Source organism: Indicator indicator, chromosome Z (genome assembly GCF_027791375.1).
Source record: "Indicator indicator isolate 239-I01 chromosome Z, UM_Iind_1.1, whole genome shotgun sequence".
Classification (NCBI taxonomy): Eukaryota; Metazoa; Chordata; class Aves; order Piciformes; family Indicatoridae; genus Indicator; species Indicator indicator.
The window spans coordinates 11,154,776-11,169,736 of record NC_072053.1 but is presented as its reverse complement, the minus strand read 5'-3'; the positions used below and the strand labels follow the sequence as shown (position 1 = coordinate 11,169,736).

Genomic DNA, 14,961 nt, shown 5'->3' with positions numbered 1-14,961 from the left:
TTTCTCCTCAGAGATTTTCTCTCTCTTTTTTAAAATTTTTTTTCTATTGCTTTTTAGGGTTCCAACTCATCCTGCACAGCAGGGCTTTCACCTGCCCTGCAAATCTGATATACTGTTGAGAAAGGCAATGGTCAGGATGCTCCCCATCCCAGCATGGCTGCTTGACCCTCCCTTTTATCCCCTGTAGAAGAAATTTTGTAGCCAGACATTGGAATTCATTAAAAAAAAAGAAAAAAAAAAAAAAGAAAGAAAAGTCCTTTTGGCCCAAAAGGCCAAGGAATGTATCATATCAAAACCAAGTCTGGACGGCTCACCAGTGCCCAGCAGGACCCACAGGTGGAAAATGGGGAACATCTCTCCCCAGAAGAGCCATCTCATGGTGATGGCCATGCCCTGGACTAAGACAAATGACATTTTCAGGCATGTTGAAGAGAGTAGTAGTCCTGGCCTTGCCTTCCTGGATGGAGCTGCTAGCAGTGGGTGACTGGACAGGGCATCAAGTGCCCCATGGCCTCAAAGCCAAGTGCATCACAGAGTCTAAAGTGCCAGTGGCCATGAGGCACAGCACCTGCTTACCCACCTGCTCGCCCCAGGAATGGCCCCATGCCCCAAGCTGCCCCAAGGCAGGCCACAACAGAAGAGAATCACATAATCACAGAATGGCAGGGATTGGAAGGGACCTTCAGAGATCATCTAGTCCCACCCTACTACTAAAGCAGAGTTGCCTAGATCAGGTTGCAAAGGAACACATCCAGGTGGGTTTCAAAAGTCTCCAGAGAGAAAGAGACTCAGCAAACTCTCTGGACCATGGACAGCAAGGGGACAAAGAAGAAGATTCTTGGGAGCATGGGGATGTGAAAGGGCAGGTGAGGACCCTGAGGGGCCAGCTGCCCTGTTGGGAAGGAAGCAAACTTATGGTGGGACCAGGTGCAGGTTTAGTTGCTTGCCTCTGAGATAGGAGGCATGTGGCTGAGCCCTGCCAACCCACTGAAGCCTGTGCTCCAAGGATCAGGGAGGGAGAAGAAGGGCTGGGCAGCGAGATTTTCATTATGGCCCAGAGTGAAGGCGAAGATGCCAGCATTCCTCTCCAAGTCCAGCTGGGCTCGCCTGAAGAGGTTCATCTGGGTTTCTTCAAACTGGCTCTCCAGCTCCTGCAGGCTGAAGGAGGTGTTGGCCTCACTCAGAAAGTGCCTGGGGCTGGGGCCAGGAAGGCACATGGCTGCACTGCTGAGGTGGCCACTCATCTCCTCCAACGTTGGCGGCATCATGAAGCTATTCTCCACCGGCGGGCCACCAGGAGTAAAGAGCAAGCCAGCAGCCCTCCATGCCGCCGGCTTGCGTCCTCGCCGGGGTCGCGCGATCCGGCAGCTCTGGCGCTTGATGTGGCGGTGGAGGTGGTCGGAGCGGGTGAAGCTTTTGTAGCAGAACTCACACTGGTAGGGCCGGATGCCCGTGTGGATGCGCATGTGGTTCTTCAGGTCATAGTTGTGCACAAATTTGGCATTGCAGTGGATGCACAAGTACGGGCGCTCCCCTGTGTGCTTCCGCATGTGGATTTTGAGCTTGTCTTGCCTGCAAAAGAAAAGGCACTTGGTCAAGTGGCATGGGCTGGAAGGGATGCAGTTGGGATTCCTTCTTAGATCAGGACAGTCAAAGGTGATGGGAAGGTGGGGGGGTGATCCTTGGGCTTCACCCAATATTCTTGCAGGCTGGTGTTTGCATCTGCCTCCTCCTTCGTGGGGCAGCATACACCCAGACCTCCACAACAGCAGTTTGCAGTCCATCACAGAGTGTTCAAACCAGCTTTAATGGGAGGAAAACAAAACAGTAGAAGAAGTACACCTGAATTTTTTGCCTGCAAATATGAAAATTAATTCATCTTATGGGAGCATGCTGCTTGGGCGTGAACCTCATGAGGTTCCACAAAGTCAAGTGCAAGGTCCTGCACCTGTCAGTACAGGCTGGGGGATGAAGGGATTGAGAGCAGCCCTGCAGAGAAGGAATTGGGGGCTATTGGTGCATGAAAAGCTGGATGTAAGCTGGAAACATGCGCTTGTGGCCCATCCTGGCCTGCATCAAAAGCAATGTGGCCAGCAGGTTGACAGACCTCTTCTCCACTCTGGTCAGACCCCTCCTGCAGTGCTGTGTACAGCTCTGGAGTCCTCAGCACAGGAAAGACATGGATCTGTTGGAGTGGATCCAGAAGAGGCCACGAAAATGAGCAGAAGGCTGGAACACCTCCCATGAAGACAAGCTGAGAGAGTTGGTGTTTGTTCAGCCTGGAGAAGAGAAGACTCCAGGGAGAACTTATTTAATTTTTCCAGTACTAAGAAAGATGGGGACTTTTGCAGCAGGACAGGGGGTGATGGTTTGAAACTAAAAGAGGGGAGATTTAGACTAGGTATAAGGAAGGTTGCCCAGAGAGGTGATAGATGCCCCATCCTGGCAAACACTCCAGGTCAGGTTGGACAAGGTTCTGAGCAACCTGATGTCCCTGCTTACTGCAGGGGTTGGACTAGATGACCTTCAAATGTCCCTTCCAACCCAAATCATGCCATGCTTCTATGAAATGAAGTCCCTCTTGGAGAGGATTTTCCTTTTCCTTCCATGCTTGCACTGACCACTGGGTGTCTCAGGAGCTTTCATTTGAAGCTGAAGCACGGTAGAGGGTAAGGCAAGCAGAGTGCACAGGCAGCACTGTCCTTCCCTGCCATGTTCTCCAAGGCCAGCATACATCCAGCCTCACACACATTTTGGGAGAGGTTTTTAAATACAGCCACGGGACAGTGTAATACACATTGCAATGGGGCTTACTTACAAATATAGTTGGGGTTTTTAATTCTAACATCTAAAAGCAAGAATATTTTCCCTAGCTGGCAGTCCCAGTCACTTATTTTTTATTTTTTTTCCCCAAATAAACATTTCTTTGCTACAAAAAGCACAACTAAGACATACGATTATAAAAAGCAAAGCTCGTTGTAGCTGAACCAAGCCAAGTAGGCTGCACCAAGCCAAGTAGGCTGCACCAAGCCAAGTAGGCTGCACCAGTGGAGTTCAAGTAAGTAAACAGGAATGTGAGAGATTTCCTACTGGTTTTGAAATGCTTCAGTACGATCCCTCCAAGATGGTAGTAATGTGGCTAAGAAAAGCATAATGTATATGGAGGCACATTATTGTTCTATATAAAATATGTGAGCATGCAAAAAAGAAAAGCAAAAACCACCCCCAAAAATCTATCTATGCTAGCATGTGAAGTCCTAAAAACTTACAAGGTGTTGCCTTTGCACTAATTTCTGTTACCCTGCCCATGTGGACCTGAAATCGGTTTTGGTGATACGACCAGCAGTATGCTGATGCTGGCCACGGTGTGAAAAGTGCAGCCCTGAGGTGGGTATCTCTGCAAACCAGTTACTCAAGACCAAGAACACAAAGTAGTATCCCTAGCAGGAGAGTAACTTGTTCATCAGATGATGCTTTACTACCTTTGGAAAACTGGCCTCAGCCTGGTCCGCCACCAGCACCGGCAGTGGAAATGCTCCCTGGTGCTAACGAACTTACAACTCATGCAGATTTTTAGGGAGGCAGGAAAAAAAAGGCTTCTCTGGGTCCCCATGCCAAGCCCGAGGCCACACACCAATCTCCCACTCCAATGTTTTCAGAGATGTTGCTATCGCAGGGTTTTAAGAATGGCACATTTCCCCCAAAATGGCTGAAAATCAGTTCTCAGCAGCAGACAAAGCTGTGTGGAAAATTTCACCACAAATGGATAATGCAGACGAACGAAGGGGCTCATAATGAGAAGTGTTGGGAAATGTTAATAAAAAGCAGAGCTACCAGCCCCACCTATAATATAGTTTAAACCTATATATGTAATGTTTAACATAGCAGGATCACTTTTCCTAATAAACATGCAGTGTGCCAGGACTGTATAATGTGAATACAGGGAAAGCTTTTTCAGGCTGTTACCCATCTCCAGCAGCAGACAGAGAGAAACTCAATCCTCCCTGCCCCAGCAGTGTCTCAGTGGGATGGAAGAGAGATTTTATATGGCTCTACCTGGAGAAGCTCAGGGCTTGGGGTGAGGGGAGAAGATTCCCTGGCTTCAGTAAAGCAGCTGGGGGAGGATGTGGCATGGGAAACACAGGCTTTGTGAGATGGGATCTCCGAAGGAGAACTGCTCTCCCTGTGTGTGAATAACCTTAATGCAATTGCATTAGGAGAGCGATTAGGGCGCTGTGAGCTGTCACAACACAAATAACAGGAACAAATAATGTTAACCTTTCTGGATGGAACAGTTTCTCCTTGAGCACTCCAGGGTTGTCTTGGTAGAAAAGCTGAAATATTTGCAGTTTTCTCCAGCATTCTAGCAGGGCAAAACAGCAGAGTAAAAGCTGAGCAGCCTTTGTTTAAGGAAAAAAAAATTAATGAGCTATTAAATTAAGTCCTGCTTCCTGCCATCAGACGTCCTTGGGAGTCAGGAGAAGCAGAACCAGGTGCATGTGGGGTCCTTGCCATGGGATGTAGATTCCACTGATGTGAAAGGGAAGGGATCTGACAGGGAGGTTGGGGGACTCCCACCCAGCAAAATATATTTTCTCTATTTGTCCTCTTACATTTGCTCCTCAAGTGTAGAAATGATACAAAGGACTGATTCATTCATATGCCCCACTTGGGAACATCTACTTCCCTGCATCCTCACTCCTTGAGGACCCCAAGGGGTCTGGGCTTGCATCTCCCTGGTGGAGGCACCACTCAGTGCTGTGGGTGGAAGCCTGATGCTTTTGGGAAGCATGAGATTCTTCCTGAGAGCAAAACATGTAAAGTAAGTGGTGACATTAAGCAAACACCTGCAGAAATCTCTTTCTACATTTCAATCACTCCACTTTGCTTAAATACACTTTCCCCTAAAGCAGAGCTCTCACATTAAGAGGAATGCTGAAAATGGCTAAAAAATCCACCCAAACAAGACGAAACAGCTGTGTGCTATTCAAAATACTTCCAAATACATTTAAAAATAAACCAACATTTTGAAATTTCTACTTTACTCAGGGGGTTAAAAAAGAAAAAAACCTCCAGCCTTCAGCTCTCTGTGGGGTGACCCAAACTGTTTTTTTTCTTGAATGATGATGGGAGACCCAATATTGTGATTATTTTCTTGAGTTAAAATTGTCCTACCCTTATGTTTCGCATTTAGAAGTTGTTAAGCATATGGCAGGATATAGAAACTGTCAGGTTTAACCCTGCCTTAGTAATGGGCTTCAATAGACGATTTCTGTGTGGAGCTTGTAACCAGAAAAATGCTGATTTAACCTGTCTGGATTAGGTGTCATCATATCTAAATTCCCACCTATAGAATCATATAATGGTTTGGGTTGAGAAGGGTGTTTAAAGGCCATGTAGTCCACCCCCCTGCAGTGAGCAGCGATATCTTTGACTAGATCAGTTTGCTCAGTGTCCTGCCCAACCTTATCTGGAATGTTGCCAGGCACTGGGGCATCTACCACCTCGCTGGACAACCTGTGCCAGTGTTTCACCACCTTCATTGTAAAATATGTCTTCCTTACATCTAATCTAAATTTCCCTTTTTTAAAAGTTTAAAATCTTCACCCCTTTTGTCCTTTTGTAACAGACCCTGCTGAAAAGATTCTTCTTATAGACTCCCTTTAAGTACTGGAAGGCCACAGTAAGGTCTCCCTGGAGCCTTGTCTTCTCCAGGCTGAACAAGCCCAGCTCTCTCAGCCTGTCCTCACAACAGAGATGTTCCAGACCCTTGATAATTTCGGTGGCTTCCTCTGCACCTGCTCCACCAGGTCCCCGTCTTTCTTGTGCTAAAGACTCCAGAGGTGGACAAAGCACTGCAGGTGGAGTCTCACCAGAATGAAGAGTTTTCACCTGAAGCCTCCTAGTAAACTTCACAGTGAGTGTGAGTGAGTACTAAGATCATTCCATGCTTCATTTTCCTCAAATGAAGCCAACAATGCCATCGTTGCCTGTAAAGAACTTTGCAAGCCCTTTGGGAGAGCTCAGCTGTCTTATTCCCATTATGAGGAAGGTGTCAGTGACGGATCAAGCCAAGTTATTTCCTCATCAGCAACTGGCACTTGCAGCATCACACCCAGGAAAGGGATGGGGACCACAGGATAGGGCCAGAAGCTACACTCCACAGGCTGAACCCATCCCTCTCTTCTCAGCAGATCCTACCCATCTGTCTGGAGGTGATGACCCAGCACTAAGCTGGGGATGCAACACTAGCAAGGGCAGGATCCAGATTCCTGGAGGCAGGAAATAGCACCAGGCAGTGGCCTTTCCCCTGCAAATACCAGGGTGAGCCAGCTCACATTGCATACGCCCGCCTGAGGCATGATGTTCCCTGCATTATAACATAGTGTCTGCTGTGTTAATGGAGGGGAGCATGGAAATTTATTTTCAGGTCAAATCCTCATCATCTGCATAACTTCCACTCACATATTATTACAGGGACAGGAGAAGAAAAGACAGGCTGAATGCAGGAACACCCCAGGTGTCTAGCCATTGTCAGGATCTCGCCTTTGCCTACTGTGCATATTATATTCCTCTGGTTTGCTCTCCACAGCCTAATCGGGCTCTCTCTCTCATGCACAGCCAGGAGCTGAAATAGCATGCTCTTGTCAAAAAGCTTTATTATTATGGTAAAGATTGTACCCATTAGATATTAATTATACCCAGCAAGAGCAGGTCCAGGAACCTGTTTGTCTCTGCTCACCGACTAAATCTGCCCAACTTTTCACAGAAGGGTTGCAAACTGTAGCATTAGATTTGCATAGCCCACTCCAATTTATTCCCTTTGAGGGGTCTGCTGATCTCAACAGAGATGCAAAGGCTGGGAATTGGTATGAGGGACAGATCTAGTTGGCCATGGCTGCCTCAAAGCAAGCCACTTTGGGGTTGGTCTCACCAAACTTCAGATACCTAAAGGTTAGTTGCCTTAGCTAAGCCCTGCAGGTTGTCTTTGTGGTCTTTGATGATACCTTTGCTCATCCTTTTTTGTAACCTACCTTTGTGAGGGTGCTGATCTCCTTCTGTTAACAATGGAGGGAGTTCAGGTGCTAGGCTGTTGGGCAGCCACCTTTCAGGGTTATTAATCATAAAAACATTGAGGTTGGAAAAGACCCTTCACCATTAATCCAGCACTGCCAAGTCTACTACTAAATCATGTCCCTCAGTACCATATGTCTTTTAAATGCCTCTGGGTATAGTGACTGCATCAGTTCCCTGGGTAGCCTCTTGACAACCCTTTTGGTGGAGAAATTTTTCCTAACGTTCAATCTAAAGGTCCCCTGGTGCAACTTGAAGTAATTTCCTTTTGTTCAATCATTTGTTACCTGGCAGAAGAAGCTGACACCCACCTCACTGCTAATGCATAATAGTCAGGACCATTCCAGCCTCAGAAAGCCCAGGCACATGTCTAAACATGTGCAGCTTGGTTGTGGTTTACACTGATGCCAAAATGTGCAAACCCAAACTAATTACATCCTGCATCTAAATGATCCTCCCAACTCAGCACATCTCCCAGCATATTAAAGATGAAGCCTTTTTGGCCATTTGACAATTATTTTCCAAGTCCTTCTGGTCCAGCTGTGGTGGACTATGCTGGATTGAAAATATCCCATTACTTATTCAAGCTTTTGACCAGTGAGGTGATGGATCCTGTGAGTTGTGGATGGCATACACAACACACCAAAAGCAGTAGGTTTGTTTTCTTCCTTCACCTTCCCTTCCTTTCTTTTTTTTTTTTTTTTAAATTTTCTTCCTCTCCAAAGGGATGGAAATCACACCCTGATTTCTTCAGTACTTTTTAAGGGAAAAGAGATTTGTAGCTTAGGAATCAGCCATGGGTCATGACATGGCCCCTCCAACCCCCACCCTCCCTGCACATGGCAGAGGTTACCAATGCACACCTGGTAAAGCGGACTTCACAGATATTGCACATATAGGGCTTCTCTCCTGTGTGGGTCCTCATGTGCCTGGGCAGCTTGCCAGCTCCCATGATGACTTTATTACACACAGGACATTGCTGGGATGTCTTGGGCTTTATCTTCCTCTCTTCTTCCAGGGGCCATGGAGGAAAAACTCCTCCAAACTGAGTAGCACTTAGGCAATTGAGATAAGCACTATAGTCAGTCTCTGCCTTAATATGCCCTAAGGGAGCTGCTGGCGCGTTGATAAACATGTTCTTGAAGAAGTCATTAGGGAAAGGAGGCGGAGGTAGGTCTTCCTTCTCCTCCTCTTCCTTGATCTTCCTCTTTTTGATTACCAGATCCAAAGGACTGTTGTCTATCTGTGGCTCCTCGAGTTGGGGGAAAGAGCTAAAATCACCATTACATAGATGGGGGAGGAAGCTAGGAGTGAAAGGAGAGAGAACTGGCCTCCTTTCCGTGATGTTCACTGTAGGGTACAAGTTTTCCCTTAGCAAAGACTCGATGGAGAAGTCTCGTATCATGCCCAAGTGTCCAGCAGGGTTATTGGCTGGGTAGTGATTTGGAAAGTCTTTAGGAGCCTCTATATATGCTTCTTGGGTAAGATCAGGCTTAGAAGGGCTTTGGTGACAGCTTACTTCTTGGACATCAGTTAGGTTCTCCTGATTGACAAAATCTTCCCCTTCTTCCTCCTCCTCCTCTTCCTCCTCTTCTTCATCATCATCTTCGCCATCTTTGTCATCTTCCTCTTCCACCTCTCTGTCAGGCTCCATGATTTCAAGGCATACGTTGATAATGCACTGGATCTCCAGCATCTTGGCGGCGCTGAGGATGTGCTTAACATTTGAGGTGGTGATGGTGAGGGTTGAGGTGTAGGCAAACTCGAGGATGGCAGAAAGTGCTTCAGGCTTGACAAAGTCAATCTCGTAAATGTAGGGCTGTTCTGCTAAAGTGCCAGTAGTGAAGAGTTTTTTGAAGTACTTGCTGCAGGCAGCAAGGACCGACCGATGGGTCCGGTACTCCTGGTCCTCTACAATGAGGATGACGTCGCAGAGGAGACCATCATGCCGCTGCTCATTTAAACCACATAATACTTCACTGCTGTGGTTCGGGAATGGGATCCCGATAAGATCTTCAATGCCATTGGCCATATTCTCATTTAGTGCCCTAGAACAAAACACAGGCAGTAAAGAATTAGCAGAGATTTCGAAATCAGTAACATGATCCAAACACAAAAATGACTTTGCCTTTTGTCAATGTCCTCCTCTCCCTGTCCCCACTTGGATCTCTGTAATCACCTCCTGCTTGTACTGCCTCAGTGCATCTCCATATCAACTTTAACTCCTTCTGGGTCCTCTGTGATTTAACCCCTGATTCTCTCCAATCACTTTGTTTCAATCTTTGTCTCCACCTTTCTCTTCTCAGTTCTCACCCTCGCAAGCTCCCTCCTCTTTCACATCCCTCCCCCAGAAACCTTGTGTACTAACTCCCTCCCCATCACATTTCTTGCACATCTTCCCAGAGCCAACATCTTTCCAGGCACATGTTGGATTTGCCCTGCCAGCAGCTATGTGGGGAAAGGCTGATGCTGTATGGTTTCTCACTGCCAAGTGCCAGCACCTATACTACTTAAACAAGATAAGCCAGGGAGTGTCCATCTCATCTACACATTTTTTTTGGGACTGGTGCAACTGGACATCCCAAATAGAAGGGCCTGCTTGTTGTGGCTGTTTGCTGCAGTAGGACAGCCATCCTTATGGAACAGCAGGTCTCTAGTTCTGTGCCCTCCTGCTGCTTCATGCCTGGATGCTATATCATGTCACATCAGCATGTGGACAACCCACATAGGGATGTCTTCCTGACGCATCTAGCAAGGGAGGTAAGCAAGGAGTTGTGTGTTACAGTGTACGTAAAGGCTAAGAGAAAGACAATCAGGGAGCAAGGGCCTAGCCAGAGGCAGATGGCTGTCTGGAGTCCTCACCCATGAGCTGAGCATGCTCCATTCCCTACCCTGTTTGGACTTGTTAGCATGGTATCAAATGCCCTGTGCATCTGGCAGACACCTTTCCCTTTTAGAGCAGCTACAGCATCAAAGGGAAATTCAGAAACAAAGAGCCCACACCCAAAAGGAAAACCTTGTTTTTAGTTTTTGGGGTTTCTTTGCCATTTTTAAATCGGTAAGATGTTTCCTCTTTCACATGGCTCCAGAAGCCCTTCCACATGAGAAATCCCAGGAAAGGAGAATGACTTCCTCCAGCAGGCAGCAAATACATTAATCCCATCACATACAGAATACATCAAACAGCCAGAGTAACTTTGAATACACTAACCCCTTGGAAACCCTCAGGACACAGAGCAGTGTCACCTCTATGAGCATTGGCTCATGGCGTTGCTGAAGGTAGACAGTTCACAAACAAGTGGTTAATCTCTGAGAGCACCCAGGGTACATGTAAGTAAAACTGCAGGCCCACACTGGCTCTTTACAGGAGGCTTAGGTCATCAAGCAGGTTCTCAATCCCACTTGCTGCATCTCTGGCAGCTTCCCAGTCCCACCCTGTGCCATCAATGCATATCTCCTCAGACCCATCAGCATGTCCTAAGTGCCCTTCTGTGTTCAGTTTCTGGCTATTCTGACTCCAAGCCTTCTTCCCACCAACTGCAGGGTTCATAGTGCAGGGCTAGCTGCTGGCTCCCACCCTACCACCTGCTTTTAGCACTTGGAATGGAAAGAACCTGGTCTCATGGAGGGAAATCCATCAAGGAGTGACCATGGGGAAGGCTGGAGAGCTGCAGAGGAGACCAGACTCTGCAGCAAACATTGCTATGGAAACTCCATTTTCCTTTTCCTCACTCCTCAGGGTCAATCTCCAGATGAGACTTCTCAGGTATCTCCTCCACACCCTAATCAGGGCTGCTGAACTGCTGCCGTGTGGGAGACAGCAGGTGAAGGCTGTGGCAAGACCATGAAACCTAGACAGAACACCCCTCAGGGAAGGATAATGGACGACCAGCCTGATGGGAGCAACACTGAGATGACGGACAAGCTGTCCCTGAGCTAGGGAAGCCTTAGAAGAGGCTGGAGGGAAGCTCCCACCATGGGAATCCTTCTCCAGCCACCTCCCCATGTCCAGAGATGGGGAGAGGAACTGAAAATTACACCACTCCAAGCCCCTCCTCAGCTCCAGCCACCAGCATTTTCAGCAGAGGGATGAGGCTCCAGCCCTGCATGCTGCAGTATGCCCATTAGCTCCCTGCTAATTATGTCTGTTGTCTGAAACAAATTGATTCATTACAGTGTACTGTGCTTAACCATGTTAACTAGCTATGTTCCTCTACCAGCCTGACCATCTCTCTATCAAATCTTCCTTGGAAATCAATGATAAATGAAAGCAAGTCCAATGTGTTCTTCAAAAGGAGTTTAAGATAATAAATAACCCCTGAGCCAGGGAGGAAAACACAACTTCTTTGTTAGGGCTTTGTATCCTTAATAATACATCATGAGCAATTAAATTTCTATTGCTGTATTTATCTTCTACATGTTTGTTTTTGTTTGGAAGGAGCATTAGCATTAAAGGAGCTCCTTGCATGAAAGAACATGTCTTCCTATGAATCTGTTTTGATCTTTTATTGCCAGATCACCCTAAGTGCAAAAGATCAGAAAAGCAATTGTTTCTATGGAGATTTGTTCCAGATGCTAAACTACATACTCCCAGATTTGTGGATTATTTATTCGGCTGGGAGAAGGCAGGAAAAAATGGAATTAGGAGACCAGGGATTATCTTATTATAAATTAAAATGATGTACAGCTCCTCTTGGTGGAAATGGAGTTATTTTCCTTCCCGTGTTCTTCCCCCCTCTCTCCCCCATCCTGGTCCTCTTGAGACGTGATTCTGTTAATTCAAGCACTTAGGCAAGCTGATAACTTTACAGAATGCTGGCAAAATAGAAGGTGATTCATGTCATTTAAATGGAGGAGGGAGGGGGAAGAGAGTGAGAGAAGCAGCCCATTCATTTGCATACATTTGTATTTTTTTAACTTGCAGGGTGGTTTGACAGCTCCAGAGCTCAACTAGCCTGAGAAATGACCTTATGGTTCCCATGCCCCCAGGGAGGTTGATGGCCAGAGGCTGGAAGTGTGCTGAGGCTGATGTTTTCTGTCTTCCCCCTCCCTTCTCTCCCTCCTCCTGTTCTCCCTTCCCCTCCCCAAGCCAAGGGTGAGGTCCTCAAGAATAAGAGGCCTAAAAATAGCATCTGAGGATGACAAATGTCACCAATGCATGCACACACATGAAAATACTGAATAGCTTGCATGGTGTGAAAAAGAAAAACCTAATGTAATAATAGCAAATTACAGCATTGTTGAAATAAACCTGGACTAGGGGTGAAAGGGTGAAGGGCATCTAAAATAAATGTATTTTGCACATGGGCATTTATGGGCATGCTTAAAACTAATTCTTTAGTTCTTTTTTTTTTTTTTTTTTTTTTTTTGGTCATGAAATGTCCCATTTAGAAAAGAATGATCCTGGGATGCTATTGGATATAGGACCATTTTCCCTTTAACTGCTCGATAGGACAAAAGGGGAATTAGGGGAAGCTGAGGTTTGTCCCCTTTTTGGGTGACAATTCTTCCATCTTTTGTATGGATGGTACTTCACTGGCTTAAGGAGGAAACTGCTGGCCCAGCACAATGGAGATGTGTAGGCAGATGCAGGCAGGAGTCTCAGCTGTGATACTAAGGTCTAACCTCGCTGTCTGCATGAACAAGGGTGGCACAGCCCAGATGCAAGCCAGGGACTGCAGTGATATTATAAACCACCTGTGATGTGTGCTCCATGACCAAACCCAAGCTTACCCAGGGCACTCTGCTGCTCAATAGCCCTTTCTTTTTTTTTTTTTTTTTTTTTTGGGGGTGTTTCTCCTTTTAACTTCAAGCATCCTTCATTATAATATAGCTTCTGAAAACCAATAATATAATATATTTTATCACAGAGGTAAAACACTCATTTAGGATTGTGATAAGTAAAAATATGAAGTATACTCAATAAGTTATCATAGAACCACAGAATGATCTGGGTTGGAAGGGACCTTTAAAAATCATCTAGTCCAAGCTGCCCTGAGTGCAGCGACATTGTCAATTAGATCAGGTTGCTCTGAGTCCCATCCAACTGATCTGGAATTTTCCAGGGATCTACCACCTCTCTGGGCAACCTTCTCCAGACTAAACAACCCCAGTTCCCTCAGCTGTTCCTTGCAAGACTTGTTCTCTGGACCCTTTGTCATTTTTGTTGCCCTTCTCTGGATGGACACACCCCAGCACCTCCATGTCCTTCTTGCAGTGAGGGGCCCAAAACTGAACACAGTGTTTGGAGCTGCAGCCTCAACAGTGCCGAGAACATCACCCACAAGTCCCTCTCTCTTCACAAACAGCACATCCATCAAGGTCCTTTCCCTAGCTGGCTCCATCACCAGCTGTGTCAAGAAATTGTCCTCTACACACTCTAGGAACCTCTTGGATCTTTCCCTCTCTGCTGTGTTGTTTTTTCAGCAAACAATAGGGAAGCTGAAGTCCCCCAATAGAAAAAGGACTACAGATTGCAAGACTTCTGTGTGGCAGTTTAGGCTGGGTGCCCCCTGCCACTGCTGCATGAGATACACCTCTGGTGTCCTGGGTGCCCACCCACAGGGGTGGACACAGGAAACGACGTATTTCTACCCATAAGTCCTGCACCCTATAAGGCCATCTGCAAAGTCATTCTCTTCCTCTTTCTTCCCTCTCTGCTCCCACGGGAGATGTCCTCTCTTATCGGGTAATGCCGGGGGAGTATCCTCAAGGCCTCTTAGGCCTGTCTAGGCCTAATGCCAGGAGGAGAATGGAGGGGGGGGCAGTCTCAGACCTGGCCAGCCTGAGACTTGCCTAGCAGCGGGAGGGGGAAGAAAGAGCCCTGGGGAGTTTGGGTTTACCCTCAGGTGGGAAGAAGGGAAGGATTGGGAAGCTTTGGGAATTCTGTGAGGGGTTCTGTACGCTTTGGGATACTCTTTGTCACTATGCTTTGTAGTTTGTAGTTCTCTGTAGCTTCACCAATTGCTTTTCCATTTAAACTTTCCATCACTCTCCAATCCGTTTGTGTGAGTCTCATTCTTTTGTCCCTTTCAGGGCAAGAGAGGGTCTGTGTCTGGCCCCAAACCAGCACATTCTGCCAGATGCCTAAAGAATATATTATCTGTCTCTTCATCATGGCTAGGTGGTCTATAACAGACTCACACCAAGATATCTGCTTGGTTGGCCTTCCCCTTGATTCATATCGATGATCACTTAACTCTATCATTACCATCATTAAGCTCAATACAATCAAACCTCTCACTGACATATACAGGGCCATGCCACCACCCCTCCCTCCTTGACTATCCCTTCTGAAGAGTTTATAGCCATCAATTGTGTCTGTACCCATCTTTCTTATAGGACCCCTTTAAGTACTGAAAAGCTGCAGCAAGGTCCCTCTGAAGCCTTATCATCTCCAGGCTGAACAACCCCACCCCTTTCACCCTTTCCTCACATCAGAGGTGTGAGAGCCCTCTGATCATTTTTGTGGCCTCCTTTGGACCCACTCCAACAGGTCCATTCCTGTGCTGCAGGCTCTGGAGCTGGATGCAGTACTCAGGTGGGGTCTCACCAGAGCAAATAAATGTTACAGAGATATAGGTATAGAAAATAAAGTAGACTAGTACTGCTTATGAGTGGAAATGGAGGACTGCTATAGCTTGGAGGGGACCTGGGAAATCTGCGCCAACCTTGAAGTGGGATGGGATCCTACCACTGGGTTTCTTTATTGCTCCAGTCCCTAACCAGGAGACCTGTGGGTGCTTCTCATCAGCACTTCCCTCTTCCATTTTCTTCCTCATTTCCAGCAACAATGTCCTGTGAATCTGGGTCCTTGGAGGAGATAAAGGTTGCCAGAAAGAGCCCAGGCTGGTGCTATGTCTGTCTCCTGGTTCAGGGCTACAGCAG

At 46.9% G+C, this 14,961-nt stretch overlaps 1 protein-coding gene across 1 annotated transcript; it reads right to left on the bottom strand.

The window, feature by feature from the left end:
* Positions 1–935: 935 nt before the first annotated feature.
* Positions 936–9,124, bottom strand: ZBTB7C (zinc finger and BTB domain containing 7C). Its single transcript, XM_054398115.1, has 2 exons — positions 7,938–9,124; positions 936–1,572 (listed from the first exon to the last, which is right to left on the bottom strand). Exons 1-2 carry the CDS (start codon positions 9,104–9,106, stop codon positions 936–938), a joined length of 1,806 nt encoding a protein of 601 aa, XP_054254090.1. The 5' UTR covers positions 9,107–9,124.
* Between the last annotated feature and the right edge of the window lie 5,837 nt (positions 9,125–14,961).

Bases quoted from the DNA above. Each gene is read 5' to 3' on its own strand.
- ZBTB7C (XM_054398115.1), bottom strand. From the start codon at position 9,106: ATGGCCAATGGCATTGAAGATCTTATCGGGATCCCATTCCCGAACCAC. The intron at 1,573-7,937 runs GTGTGCATTGGT...TTTCTTTTGCAG, and splicing joins TGTGAAGTCCGCTTTACCAG to GCAAGACAAGCTCAAAATCC.